The 15650-nt window shown below is 41.3% G+C and overlaps 1 protein-coding gene across 1 annotated transcript; it reads left to right on the top strand.

Moving 5' to 3' along the window:
* The first annotated feature begins 10289 nt into the window (after window positions 1–10289).
* On the top strand, window positions 10290–11433 carry SF3B5 (splicing factor 3b subunit 5). The gene has a single exon (XM_035322659.1). The coding sequence runs from the start codon at window positions 10370–10372 to the stop codon at window positions 10628–10630; it is 261 nt and encodes an 86-aa protein (XP_035178550.1). The 5' UTR covers window positions 10290–10369; the 3' UTR covers window positions 10631–11433.
* The last annotated feature ends 4217 nt before the right edge of the window (window positions 11434–15650 follow it).

Below are 15650 nucleotides of genomic sequence, written 5' to 3'. Positions count from 1 at the left end.
TGGTATAGAGAGAGTGAAGACATAGTGATTGTGTCCAAGTGAGTGAACAGACCGTGTATGTCCTCTAGTCAATACCCCTAAGGCAAGAACCAGAAAGCAAAATGAAATTAATTATACAAATGCTCTGGCAGCTGGCTTTGGCAGTTACAACATATATTTTCAATGAAATGCTTCCCAGATCCTAGAGACAAGTCCAAGCTAGTACCAGGAATTCAGGTACTTGCACAGCAGCAAGTCACAACTAGAGCTGTGACTGTCCCACCTTCCTAGGGGGCTGACCCAGGACGCCAACCCAGATGTCCCAGACTCTGGGGAAGGATGGGCTTACACCCATAGACAGGGTAGCAATCCAGACACATTACTGCCACCCATCTATCATAGATGTTTTAAACTAGTGCCTTCATTCCTTAGAGAAGAGATGCTGTCAAAGACCTAAGCCCAAAGTTTCTTTCTTTCACAAGCCATTAACAACTTTCAGGAGGGAACTAAGAAACAGGTTGAATGAGGTGATTTTTGTCTTGAGACAGTCCCCTACTAACCAGTAGCTGTGGGATTGCTGAGGTGGAGGTTGCACTCAAGCATTCAAGCAACTGGAAACGCACATACAAGGTGTTGTTGTTTGCATGGAGCACACTGTTAGAAACACTTCGAAAGTGTGCTGAGATGCACCCCACTCCCCAGCCCATCCTGAGAATTTCATTTTAGTTTGGATAAGAAAGTGACGATGTTCAGATTTGCTATAAAAGTGGCAGAACTCACTGGAGGTGAATATCTCTTCAGACAAATCATAACGTGGCTCTCCGAGGAGCTGCACAGCTTGCAGTGTGAGCAGGGCGAGAAATGTGTCAGCATGAGTGTGGGCTCAGTGCAGGCTCCGCTCAAGAACGTAGGAGGAAACAGAAACTTAACTGACAATAACATTTTCCAAAGGGCTAATTTACCCGTTACAGTCATAAACAAGTCTCATCTAGATACCATGTGCTGAGCTTCAGCGTTTGGCTGTACTGAGTCAGTGGGAGATCTCCAGGGAGCACTGGGGTCACAGCGGGGTGCTGAGCATGATGCAGTGCCAGCAAGAAGCCTGCCCTGACACCACGGCACGCCTGGCAAGTTGTTTCATTGCAGCTTGCGTTGGCTTCCTAGTCTATTCCATTACTCTACTTTTATTTTCCTTTCTTAGCACAGCTGCCAAGAGTTAGTGCTTCTAGGATGCAATAAAGATCCCAGGTGAAAGATGACTACACTTCCTAATATGTTTTATAAAGGAGACGATGACATCGGTAGATGACTGTCCTCAACTCTATTTTTTCTCTAGATGTATAGTTAACTTAAAGCACAGCTACAGGCTTCTGTTTCTTTGGTGTACAGACAATTGGACAAACAAACATCTCTCACTGCAAAGCTTTCACTAATTCCTCTTGAGCATCAGGTCAGAGCAGAAAGGCCATTTTTTTCTCCACCCTAGAAACAGTTGAAACAAATACCTGCATCTGCAAGAAGATTTTGACCTATGATTTCTATGCCACTGTTTCTGAATATTACACAGGCACAGAAGTTCCATCTTCTTTTCTAAACCTAATTTACCACTGAAAACAGTTTATTGCTAAGTACTCTAAATAGGGTATTAGTTTCTTAAAAAAGGTGAAAAGCACAGTTTTTGTTTTCATTTTTTTTTCCTTAAACTTAAAGGGTCAGTGAGGGTATTAGTGTTCATTGTTTTTAGATGTAAAGGAAAAGACATATTTATTTTTCCTGTGTTGAGGAAGAAGTGCTCAGACAGATACCAGGGATTATGGAACAGAAATTGAGTAGAAGAGCACTTCTGAAGGACACATTCCACGGGTACCACTGAAATGATTCAAACAGTAATTACCTGTCCTTGCTATTCCAAAATACAGGTGCATGTGCATGTGGGAATGAGACTGGTATCAAATTGCAAATTGAGTCACTCCACAAGCTTGTTTTACCCTTCCAATTATGCAAGGCAGTTTGTGACTCAGCATCTCAACAAGTCTGTTCTCCACTGACGAGACAAATCAGCTCTGCAGCAGTCTGTCGGAGCAGCTCTTCCACAGGGATAAATTTAGCCTTTATTCTGCGCGTGGCTACCTATGTGAGATAGAGTAAATACGTTTTAAAGGAGAATAATCTTCAACTCATCTTCACACAAAGAACTAATTACGTGAGGGAAAGAAAAACTGTCACGGGATTACACTGATCGGTGCTCACCGCCCTTTAGCTAAAACAGATCAGATTTGCTTGCCCATAGAGTTTTCTGTTGCCGCTGCTGGGTCATCCCTCTTTTATAGAAATCACCTGGAAACTTGTAATTGCAATTGTAGTCTAGAATGAATTATTTAATGGTCTTTTAACTTTTTTTTTTCAAGTGTCGGAAATAATTTCCTGTGTTTTATTGCCACATGGGTTGAGTTGTCGTGCCAGTTAAAGGCAGTCATAAACCCCTACACACACTGGCGTGGGAATCTCTCCCCCATTCTCTTCTTGCAGGGATGGCTTTTTTGCTGACACATCTGGAGCTAACATTAATCATTCCTTACTCTTCAGACTTGATCCTTTTGAGCTGACAAGTTTGAATGAGTGTTACCAGTGGTCCTTACACTTGAAATATCTAACACTTAATGCCTAGTAACAGAAATTTAGGTTTTATTTGGAGCTGAAGGCGAAGAACGCAGTAGGTAGATCACACTTCCCTCTCTCTACCTTCAAGAAATATCTACCCTGTTTCTCTTGTTCAAAAAATATAATCTTTACACCCATGCCCAGAGGCAAACTTCACCAACAGCGACATTAGTTGGTGTTATAATAATCCCACTGTGAGGACATGAATGAGGCCCCAGTGGATGAACTACAGTACAAACACTGCGAGAATGCCTTAGCCAAGAGGAGTTTGTGGTGAAGCTACACAAGGCTGAAAGAGACAGGGAGAAGGGAACAGAGCTATAGTTTGCAAAAAAAAGTTACAATTTCACACTGGAGGATTTTGCAGTACAACAAAAATGGGTTTCAATACACAGGTGGATAGATCAGCAGTTGTACATGAGTGCCGACCTGCCTGTTCTTCACGACTGCTCCGAGAGCTGTATCAGCTGTGCTCTGTACGACTGACGCACGTCCTGTTGAGGCTGTAGATCACACCCCCAGCGCTGACAGCTTTCACAGTGACTGGTGCTTTTCGTAAAGCCTCTGGCTCTGCAGTCACTGGAGCACATGAAAAGTCAGGCTTTAATTCTCTAAAAATAAGTGCTTTCAAACATCATGTAAATAAACACTTCCAAACACTTATGGGGAAAAGCAAATACAACCCAAGTGAAATACAGAGTCTCAAAAGAAAAAAGGATAGCACATATCTTTGTTAAAAACATCAGAAAAAAACTCACTGTTTTAAAAGCTTATATTAATGTTTCCAGGTTGAGGTGATTTCTGAGTTCTTGGGTTTGACAATACTTTGTTCAGCAGTTTTTTGGATTTCGTCCAGTTCAAGGTTTCTCAATCTGCATGATGCTGAGGAGGTGTGGAGAATTATTACAATCTAGAATAGATAAAATCTTTCTGTTGCACTCCCTGCATATGTTTGCTTTCCAAAATCAATAATTTTCTTTCAAGCTCTCAAATCACATGCCAAAATGCATAGGCGTGATGGCTATCATCAGACGTGGCGAGTATTGCCCAATCCCAATTATAAGTACCTTCCTTTCAGCGGCTTATTTCTTGCCAAGCCTTAACAATCTGGGTTTACTTTCTGATTTTGAGGGCCTGGCACATTCCAAAATTTTCAGCTTTCAGACAAAGAAGGCATTCCCAGGAATTAAACCAGCAAGGAGGAAGACATTTATCATGTGGGCTTTGAACATATGTATTTTTTCATGGTGCTTGACATCATGAAAAATTTTATTCTGTCTGTTCTAGTAAAAAAAACACAATACTTTTATAAAGCTGAAAGTAAGAAATATTGCATAGCATTATTAGAGACAAGTGAAGCTGTACTTCTTTGCTAAATGCAAGAGGATCATGCAGACTTTGTTCAAGTGGGGAAGTTGAGAAACAAGTGGTTAGCTGACAGTTACTGGCTTGCCTTTTCCTTAAGATGCAAGGAAGGAAGAGTTTTATTTTTTCTCCCGTAGTGACCTTAAATTCCTAAACATCCATTACTGCTCCCCCTTTCCTTTGCTGTCTGCCACCTGAGCAATCCACAGACTGGCATTTCTTCACAAGAATCAGTACAACACGCCCTGCCAGCATCACATAGATGAGTGGATGACTCCCTGGTGTCAGTGTCTTCAAGCTTTTCCTGCTGTTATTTTTTACTCTTATTGACTGCCTTGCTGTGCATTAGCAGATGAGCTTTACCTTGCATCCACGCTGCAGTTCTGTTGAGACAAGCATTATGACACTGATGTTTTCCACGCTTACTGCAGAGGGAGGTGAAATGATAAATGCTTTTGTGCGTGTGTGCAGGAGGGAGCAAGAGGGGGAAGAGACTAGCTACAGACAGGCTTCTTCACAGAGAACACTCTCAAGTTCTGTTAGGAAGAAATCAGTATTTTTAAAAAATGATGCTTATAGGCAGATTAAAAAAAAAAAAAAAAAGTCAGCCTTAAAAAAGAAAAGTCACCTCCCGTGTCCTTACTCTTCCCTGCACGTTGAAAGAAGATAGTGGTACAATACACAGAGCTACTCAAATCAATTTCTGCTAATTTAAGCTTGTATGCACTTCTGATATCTTCTCTAGGGCTTATTTAAAGGTTTGTCTTTCATCACTCCTGCTTTTGTATCCCTTACTGAACACAGTCATTAGTTGTATGAGCTGCGACAGTTTATCTGAGGTGAATGAAGCAAAGACAGAGAAAAATATGGTCAGAATACAGCTGCATTTGGGTACTTGCAGTCTTTCTAGTTTTGTTGCATGTACTATTCCTACCTCATTTCAGTTCAAAATGCATAAAGAGAACAAACCTTCCCCATTACAAAAACGCATACGGACACAAGCAATTTCAATTCACCGGACAAACGATTAGCTCCGTGTTTAGCCTGAAGCAGTAACTAATCACATCAGTGGAGGGGTTTTTCTCTTCAAAGTGATGGCTTTGGAAAATAGATCTTCCCTCTAAAGCAGTGAGCAATCGCTGCCTCTCCTGGAGCCCAGCTGCGCTCCTGGTAGCAGTGCTCCAAATTTCTCAGATCATGTTATGTCAGAGTCCCACCCGTCTGTGGGACTCACTGTGCTAGTGACCCCTACTGTGACTCTGCTTTTAGGGTACTCCTACCCCACGCTAGGGGATTCTCAATGGCTTCTAAATTAAGCTAATTAAACTGTAGAGCACACCTAAGACACAGAGCTGTTACTCAGACATATGCAGAAGGAGCACAGCGACATGCTAATATTTACAAACAAGCGAGTGAGTGTGAAGCTGCCAGACCGACTCTTTGCACTCCATAAGCTGCTCCTAGGCAAGGGACCCGAAAGGTCCCAGGTCCCAGCTCTGCTCAAGTTGGCAGAGAAGGGTCACAGCATCAGTTCACGTGGTTAGGACCTTCAGATTGCAATAATAATGTGCTTTGGAATACATTATTTCCAAAATGCTTTAGGAGAAGTATATTATGCAATGAAAGCAAAACAAAAATATCCTAAGAATTTTGAAACCAAGATTAAAAGAAGGTCAGGATTGTCAGTCCAACATGTAATTTCTAACCAGCTGCAAACCACTCAGTGCAAAAGCCTCCTGCCCCAAGTCTTGACACACCAGAACATATGAGAGACTAAGCGTGGTACTGCCCAGTACTAAATGCTGCCTCTCCTGAACCTCAGACCAAGACAATTTTGCAGCAGTGAATTTTGTATCTGAGTAAAGAAAGAAACACTCCAGTTATAGGGCGATTTAAAATACAATTCCTTTCTCCAGATAGGAATACTAATACACAGTTTGAAGTGTATGCTTGAATGGCAGGACACACAGTATTGTTTATTTTCCTATCATTTATTCCCTGTTCTTCTCTTACACCTTTGGCTGGGAATCAGTGGCACAACCCTAGAAGAAGCTTCCAGATATTTGGGCATATACCTGCTATAAAATCATAGTTTCAAAGCAATAACAAAGCACTGTTTCTAGCGGGTGGTCTAGAGGTGAATATTTAAAACTTAACCATGCTTCCAGTGACCGTATTTCCCCCATCTCAGGATCATTCCCAAGGACCTCAAGCAGCTGCAGTGTCAAGGCACTGTTCTTGCAGTGAGGGAGAATCACAGTTCTGACAGCAAGGAGAATAAATTAGAGGAGCTTACACAAAACAAGGTGAGAAAAAAAGCTGCCTGCTTACCAAAAAAAAAAAAAAAAAAAAAAAAAAAAGTTTTCACAGGACCTCTGAGAAAAGCAGTGAAAAGATCTTCCACCTGTTACAGGGCCAAAATAAGCACTTCCTGAGTCTGTTAATATTTGTAGGCTATAACAGCACTTGACAAACTGCATACACTACAAAAAGGCTTTCACAATGAATGTGATGACACAGGAAATCTGAGGAAAAAAGATCATGCAACTGAAGAAAGGTAATTTTTGCAGCCTGAAATTGCTAAGTGGTAATGTGACCTTTGCAACTAAGGACTGAAGAACCCTTTAACAGTAGAAGCAAACTATTTCTAAAGAAAGGTCAATTCTCAAGTAAAGAAATTAATTTATCATTATTAATTTCTAGCACGGTCTCCATTCTTTCCAGGCTAACACAATTTCAAGCTTTTTTTTTTTTTTTTTCCTTTGAAATTGTATTTGTAGAATAAATCGATATAGTGAAGAGTAGAGGAATTTCTCAAAGACTTCCTTTCCTTCGTTTCAGCATCTTTGTGGGTGTGTGTCACATTTATCTAGCAAAATCATTCCTCCCCCTTGCTTGGGGGTATTTACGTCTTACCCAAAGACCGTAGGAAACTTTAAAACCCGGTTGTGTCTCGAAGGGGGCCGTCACTGTCGGTTCCTCAGCCCCCCGCACAGCAGTGCTCTCAGTTTGCGGTGGCACCCAGCAGCCCGGCGCACTGGGTGCATGAGTTGCTGCTGCAGGTGCGATCCTGACACCCAGCGGCCACCGCCTTCGTGGCCCGCTCCCGGCGTCCACAGAGTCTCAAACCCGGCTTGTCTTGTACTCGCAGAGGTGCTTTTAGTCAAAGCCAATACACGGGGGCATTTTTGTGCATGTTTTCCCAGCGTTCTGGGTGTCTGAATTCAGTGTTTTCATCTTGCCCACTATCAAGCTGGATGAAAACTTCAGGTTTAAACTTCCCTTCCGGGCCGTGTTTTTGAACTCTAGCATTTGTTTGGCTTAATGTACCCTGTTGCTTCTATTAACTCCTGCACCAGCTGCAAGAGATGGATAAGCTTCTGGGCATCTTTTCTATTCCAAAGACGGAGTATTTTAATCAACACATCTCCTAGTTTAGAGTTCATAGGATGACAATTTGAAAGCAACTCTGAGACAAGCCCTACATGTCATGGTGTTGTCCCTGAACATCTATCAAATGGTAGTGTCCTTCATACAGTCCCACTCTTTGAAAAGGTACCGTTTTAAAAAAGAAATGAAATTTTCCCACATTCAGAATATGTATTTTTTGACTTTCTGTATACCAGTGTATAATAGTACATCCCTTCACCACAAAGCAGGTGTCTCTCAAGTGTTTCAGCTTTGTTTATCCCAGTAAAATAAAACTTTTCGCTTTTCCCTTATGAAGATCATCCCCATTCATCCTACTCTCAGTAACCAGCTATGCAGTCTCTGAGTCGTTCACCATCTTAAACCACACTAATTCACAGAATCACAGATGGAAGGCTGAGCCTGTAGTGAGAATGAAGACATGGAACAAGCTAGAAACCACAGACCTGTGTAAACAAACAAAAGAAGTCTTGATGAATATCTAAATTGCTCAGTCTTCCTAGCTCAGTCAGTATCTCAAGTAATCTTACTGTGATCTCCCCAGAGCTCTTATTTTTAACTTTATTTTTTTCAAGAAAATTAAACCAACTTGCAACCTCTTGGACCTGATGTGGATTAGCCTCTAGACACGTACCACACTTCTTACTCTTTGTTACCCCAGGGATTTACCTCCTGGATGGTCTTCGGCCAAGATCTGCAAAATATATAAATCATATAAAACTTGTCCAGATCTTTCCAAGTTCTGAAGTGTGGGATGCTTCAGCACGTTCCTGCAGGGATTCTGCCTTTGTGTGCTTTTGTTTGTTTGTTTTCTGTCTTGCTCTGTCTGGAAGCAACTGCAGAATGCAATTGCTGTATCCAGCTGTGTAAAACTGCTTCCTGCTAAGTAAGCCTTGATAATGACTCAACAGATCCTCGTAAAAACAAAAACAAAACAAAAATTATAGTCCCCATTTAGTTCCTTGCAATAAAAGGTAAGGACATTTTAGGGCAGTGTTTTGACACTGCTCTCTGTGACCTTGGCTTTATAGCATGCTTACTTGTAAACAAGGGGCCTTGAATCATCTCTGTTTTCATAGGATATTTTCATGGATTTCTTTTGACCACACAGCATTTACAAGACATAGCTTGAAGTGTTCTATTGGAAAATCTCTGGCAATGTGTCTTTCCTATTTTAGAACAAGTAATTGAAACCACTGCTATCATATGAAAGCATGCATCATTCCATGCATTTTAAATTTAACATTATGTAAGCTCTTTAAGAGAGCTGGAGAAGAAAGACCACTTATTTGATGGATGATAGAATTTATTTAAAGCTCCATTTTGACCAAATTACATTGGTGATACAATTTATAATCTGTGATTTTTATATCTGCTTGTGAGTTTAATATTCATGTAAAATATTACCTGCACTGTCAAAATCTTTTTCAACAGTAATACTGAATTTTGGCTTCGATCTATTCCTTGACCCTGCTCAGTTGCAAAGTCTGCCTGGGGAAAAGCGAGAGCTTTGCACCTCATAAAGGGAATAGGATGGAACCTATAGTACTTTTTCTTAGCTAAATTTAACTGAATTAACATTACCAAAATACTTGTTTTGGGAGGAACCTCAAATTCAGTGCACTTCTTCAGCCTTTCTTTATAAGGATTTTCTGGTACTAGTGTTACCACAAAAAGTGTAGTGCCTTTAGCAAACAAAGTAAATGGCTAATGAAAAATAGTGTTTTGATTTGCGCATAGCACCTCGTGGCTATTTTTGTTACAGCTCTCTTCCTCCACAGTCGGGCTTCCTGTGTCACTTGTTCAGAAAGCAAAAATGAGACGTAATTTATACAGAGACAACGTCAAGAGCTGGGAAATGCTGTGCCCTGAAACATGAGTTTTAGGAAAAGCTCCATTTATTTTGCTTTCATATTTACTGAAGTCTCCTGACAGACAGAGGCTATCTGGTTTCATTCCCAATGCCCCGTTTTCTAGGTACTTTGTATTCAGACTTGGTTCACTTGATTCTCAGATAGGTGAATTAAGCAGTAGCTGCAATGTCAAACTTGCATTTTTATTTTAGGAATTAACTGGGGGCCTGGCCCTTTAGCGCAAAGCTGTGGTGCCGGTTTCGGGCGGACTCAGCCTGGTGTCTGGCTTGGGAATGCGAGGTCCTCAGGTACGTGCTGTATGACCACGACGTAATATAGAAGCTGGCCTGCAGCTGCAACCCTCACCTGGCTTACTCAATTTAAGTAATTAAAGCAGAAGTTCAAATCGTATTAATAATCCTAGGGAAACCAATGGGAGTCTTCAAGGAGTCCGTGTAACAGAGAGTTATTTAAATCCCCCGCTTTGCCCTTTCCTTTGAAGTCTGACGCAGGCTGGCTGAATTTCAGGTAACTTGAGGAAACTTCTGAAGCCCTGCCAGAACTCACTACAGGTACATGAAAGGAAGGAGTGGGGATCTGGGGGTCGGCCTCTTCTCGCAGATAACTAGTGACAGGACTAGGGGGAATGGCCTCAAGTTGCACCAGGGGAGGTTCAGGTTGGGAATGAGGAGACATTTCTCCTCAGAACGAGCAGTCAGGCACTGGGACTGGTTGCCCAGGGAGTAGTGGAGTCACCGTCCCTGGGGGTGTTCAAGGAGGGGCTGGACGTGGTGCCTGGGGACATGGTTCAGTGGGTGGCATTGGCGGTAGGGGGTGGCTGGGCCAGGTGATCTTGGAGGGCTTGTCTCCTGTCAGTGATTCTGCGAGTCCAAGGGCGGGAGGGGCGGGGCGCTCCACAGGACTACAACTCCCAGCATGCCTTTGCGGGCGCGCACGCGCGCAGTGCCCCGCCGGTGGCCGCGGGCGGCTGGGGGGAGCCTCGGCTGCCGTCGGGCCGGGGGAGCGGAAGGGGCGCGGGGCGGGCGGTGACGCGGCTTCCGGGCGCCATTCCGTGCGGCGCCATGACGGACCGGTACACCATCCACAGCCAGCTGGAGCACCTGCAGTCCAAGTACATCGGCACGGGGCACGCCGACACCACCAAGTGGGAGTGGCTGGTCAACCAGCACCGCGACTCCTACTGCTCCTACATGGGCCACTTCGACCTGCTCAACTACTTCGCCATCGCCGAGAACGAGAGCAAGGCGCGCGTCCGCTTCAACCTCATGGAGAAGATGCTGCAGCCCTGCGGGCCGCCCGCCGACAAGCCCGACGAGTCCTAGCCCGGGCCCTGCCCCTGCCCCTGCCCCTGCCCCGGGATGGAGCCGCCCGGCCGCCTGCCCACAGCCAGCCCCGCAGCGCCTGCCCGCCCGCTGGCCTCCGCAGCCCCCGGTCCCTCTGTCCTGCTTCGTGTGTGCCGGCGGGGAGATGCTGGGACAACGCCTGCACCTGGACAGTTCTTCTCAGTTGAACACTGTTCAATTTCTCTCTCTTTTTTTAAAAAAAATAAAATTCAGTGGGCATTTCTGATGTCTTGTTTGGTAATGTGCTAGTAAGAGTGCTTGGTTCTAAAAGGAATGGTGGTTACTCGGTGTTGTTCAGTACAGCTGTACGGAGTGATGGCAACAACTGTTTAACAGATAGTGTCTTCCCAGCCTCGCCATTTGGCACTTGCTTACCAGAGCTATGTTCTGGGGAGGGAGAGGAGGAAGCGCGTGGTCTATAAAAGGGTTTGATTTGTTGTTAACCTTTGGGGTGATCTGTGATGCCGTGTAGGTCCATTGCTCCAAGGCCTTAAAACTTCACTGTGACTTTACTTTGCTGTTTTTTGTCTCATCTTCTCATCTGTACTTTGCGTTTTCCAAATTTTGACCCTCTCTGTTCCAGCTTATTTTTTTTAACCAATGTTTGTAGCAATCTAATTAAAAAACTTTGTATGATTCACTGTGCAAGTGAGTAACAGCGTGGGGTTAGGTACTGTGGGTATGCAATCAGTGATACGGAGGCTAGAGAAAAGCTAAACCATTTTGCCAAATGTCACATACAAATTTTTCTTCCAATGAGAAAAACAAGGGTAATTCATTATTACTTCGAAGTCAAATGCCTAGAAATCCCACTAAGGTTGAGGTGACAATGTCAGATCAGACTACAAACAGAACTATGTTGGTTTAGATTTGTCACCTGAAATAGGCTTTCTCTTCACTCATAAATCTTGAATTCTAATGGAAATCCTGGAAGTAAAACTTAGAGGTGATATTCAGACTATGCAAGTTTACCAATAGCATTTTTTAAAACCAGTGATATCTTCCAAATAATGAACTTCTCATACTCCTTACTGAGATGTACAAAACTAAGCTATTCATTATAAAGGAGTAATGTAAGAAGAAGTGTTTAAGTTCCTGCAGTCATATTCCAGCCAGTACATCCATTTTCTGGAGATCTCAGCTTTTTTTTTTCCCCCAGTATTGTCACACATACTAAGATGAGGATAGGGGTGAAATGGTTCTAAATAAATACAGCCTGCAAGATTTGTGGGGAACTACTGCAGTTTCCCAGAAATGAATTTCTAGAAATAATTTGTAGAAAACTAATCTTTTGCACTTTTTAGCGTAATTAATCTTTAAAATTGGTATCCTTAGGAGACTTAGCAATGTGGTACTTCAAAGCTGACTTAACAAACAGACTGAAATATATGTGCCAGCTGGTGCAGGTAATTTGAAGAGCATCTGTTGGTTAAAAACAGTCGTGGCTGAAAGATTTTCCTTAGCTAAGTTGAGGCGCTTAAACGTAGGTATGCAATGCAGTCTTGCAAATGTTGAGCAAAATTCATACTTAAATCAAGCAGGTTTCTTGTTACTTTTCCTAATATAACTCTTCTACAACCAAACTTTAGAAACTTGCCTTTTCCCTATACAAATGGACAACGTGCTCAGTGGGAAAGGGTGGCATGGCTGTTGTTCCTCTTCATTGCCATACATACGCTACAGCTCTCTCGTGGCAGGGAGGGGGGTGAGGAGGAGAACAAAATCTTGAGCCTCAGAGCAGGGTCTAAGGATGGAGTTAGCATATGGAGGCTGTTTTAATGGGATGGAAAACAGAAGTGCAGTGTTGTGTGAGAAAGGTCTTTAGTCTCCTACACAGAAGGAAAACAAACTATGTAGGTATCCCCTTTGCCTCAATTAGAACTAAAGATATTTTCAAGAAGAAATCTTTTAGTATAAGCTGCTAATGGTTAGCTCCACCCATGATATTCTCAGTACTCAAAGTATATTTTAAAATGTGAGCAACAAGCGTAGGACACGTGCGTAGGGATTAACACCCCCTTGCAGGCCATCTTTTCATTATGAAGGCCAAACAGCCTTCAAGGAAAAAGTCCAAGTTCCATACGCGGTGAGTTACCTTGTTGGATCTGCTGCGTATGTTCGCTCGGATCTCAGTAAAGCTTGTGGCTCTCAGTGCAGCTGGAAGAGGTTTTTAGAGAGTCTGTACTAAGTTCTGGTTGTGCAACATTACAAGCACTTAAGGAATGCAGACAACTGAAGGGCAGTTACTATTTCTAAGTATTCAAGTCAAACTTGAATAGAATTTGGAGATGCTAAGAAGTGTATTTCTGGTCTTTGGCACTTTTCCTAAATCTCAACACATTTTAAAAACCAAGTGAAGACAGTGAACTGATTTCCATTTCAGTATTGTAAAGCTAAAGAATAAAGTCAGTTACTAAGCCATTTGGGATGCATCTGCTTTCAAACTCTACCTTTAAGATACTGTTTATTAGATGGCTTAAAGTTTGCATTATGTTTTTCTTCCATCTAAGCTGTCTTGGATGGCTTTAATTTGGCTTCCCAATGTGATCTCCACTTCATTTTCCTGAGTTTATGTAGCTTAATCTCAAGTAGAGTGAAGTGTGAGAAATGTAATTTATCTCCAACATAATGATGTGCTATGGCAAGAAAGAATTCCACCTGCTCGTGTTCTGCCAACTATCCTGTCTTTGTAAGTTCTTTGTATAGTAGAACATGAGCTATTTTATTGATACTTTTAATGAAAAGTTCTAATAGATGTATAGTGTTTAATGACCATTTAGTTAAAAACACAATACTAAAATGAATTAGATGATATTTATGAATACAGTGAGAACTGTGAGGATGGCAGGTGTAAGCAAGGAGAGAGGCTTGCTCACAGTGCTTTAACTATGGATGATTCAAGAGGGAGCGAACCAAGTGTGACCCTTACAGAAAAGGCATGCAAAGCTTCACGCTGAGATGGTTTATTTTACCTCTAAGTGGGATATACCTGATACAGAAAATACTACAAGTGCACTACTGTCTTCATTGTTAATTATATTTGTTACCATTCTCTTCATAATGTGTCTGCCTTACACACCAGGTAGAATAAATGTGAGGATTACTGAATTATTTTAGAAATTAAATTTACGCAGTTTCTATAATCCAATCACTAAATTTCCATTATAAGTGATTTTTCTTTTTTACTACACCAGAGGGCAGCAAATGACACTGCTGTTCAAATGAAGGCAGGGATTATTATTTTAAACGAGTAATAGAATTGTATGTTACCTCCCAAAGTGCCTTTGTAAAAATAGATGGATACTTTAATAATAATAATAATAATAATAAATTGCCAAGGCTTTCCAAGAGACAGAAATAATGATTTTTTATTATTGTTAATTTTTTTGGGGGGGAGGGACGGACAGTTCTAAGATTTAGAACATAGAACCATAGAATCACAGAATCATGGAATCACAGAATGATTTGGGTTGGAAGGGACATTAAAGATCATCTAACTTCAAACCTCTGCCATGGGCAGGGTACATCTTCCACTAGACCAGGTTATTACCAACATATATTATACCTTTTATTCTGAATAGGTAGATAGAGCAATATGGAAAACCAAGTGCAACACTATAACTCTACAGTTTTGAATACTTTTTTTTTTTTTTTTTTTTTTTCCAGATTTATTAAAACATAGCAGCGCCTTAATTAACACGTGCACAGTGAAACAATTGCACTAGAGTTATTTCCTACAAACAATAAAACTTGGGTTACTTCTTTCACTTTAGTTATATTCAGGAAAAAATGTTTTTGAGGGTCATTTACATGTATTAAAGAAAAGTTCTTGGATGATAAAATTCATTTCTGCTTCGGGATCAGGATTTTACTTTAGCACATTAAATAATTGAAAGCTGAACCTATTTTTTCTCACTTGCTTCAGTCAGAACTCTCTCAGTGCTGTGTCATTGCAATAGTAATTTAATAGATTTTCTAATGAAAAATTAAAAAAAAAAAAAAAAAAAAAAGCCCAAACCCCTGAAATTTCATATTACACAAGGGGGACTTATGAGTGAGTTTACAACTTTTTTTGGTTGTTTCTGGTCATTAAAATACAACCATGCAATTTGTTCATTTTATTACTTTTATATCATTAATAGTTCATTTTAGTACTGGAATTCTCATAACACCATAAATCTATCTATGCCATTGTCATTTCCTAAAAATTGCACTTTCCACTGCCCTGAGGTTAGCCTTATTGGCCAAATAAACCTAAACACATTTAAAGTTCTGATGAAATTGTGGCACACTTCAGTAAGAGCTGGGCATCCTTGTTTTAAAATTTCATTAATGTTCCCTTATTCCTAACATATCTGCCATTCTGCTTCTGTATTCTTTTTATTAATTTTATTTCATTTGGTTTGAAAACAAAAAAGCCTACAAATAATATGGTCATAAAACAGTACAGTACATTCTTTGATGCCTTTTGACTGAGTCGACATTCTACGCTATCATGTATAAATGTGTCGGAATGCTGACATACCTGAATGTTCCTGACTGCTCTGAAAATACAACAAAAGCAATGTTTTTCTTGGGTTCAGAACTGTAACCTTTTGCTTTCTCATTTTCCTGCCATCTTGTTAATTACTTTTTAGCTCAGTATCACACCAAATACCCTGGACGTTTTCCCCCTAATTAATACATGCAGAACAGTCTTTGATAAGAACTAATAACTAGAATTTATTTTGACACCCACTTTGAATGGATAGAATAGTCCACATCAAATAGATCTGCTCGGACTCCTATATAGTTTAGGATTTTGTGAAAAGGAAATAGTTCAGAGAACTGATACTCTGCTTGTGGATGAATGACAGTTCAAACTTCATTTAAGTTACAAAACGTATAATTCCATTTTGGGATGATCTATAAGAGATTAGAATTTCAGGTAAATGATGACAGCATTTACTCAGGTTCCAGTGAGGCACAGTTGCCCAACCTTTTCTTCAGCTGCACAGCT

Source organism: Oxyura jamaicensis, chromosome 3 (assembly GCF_011077185.1).
Source record: "Oxyura jamaicensis isolate SHBP4307 breed ruddy duck chromosome 3, BPBGC_Ojam_1.0, whole genome shotgun sequence".
Classification (NCBI taxonomy): domain Eukaryota; kingdom Metazoa; phylum Chordata; class Aves; order Anseriformes; family Anatidae; genus Oxyura; species Oxyura jamaicensis.
This window is presented reverse-complemented; position numbering and strand designations above follow the sequence as displayed.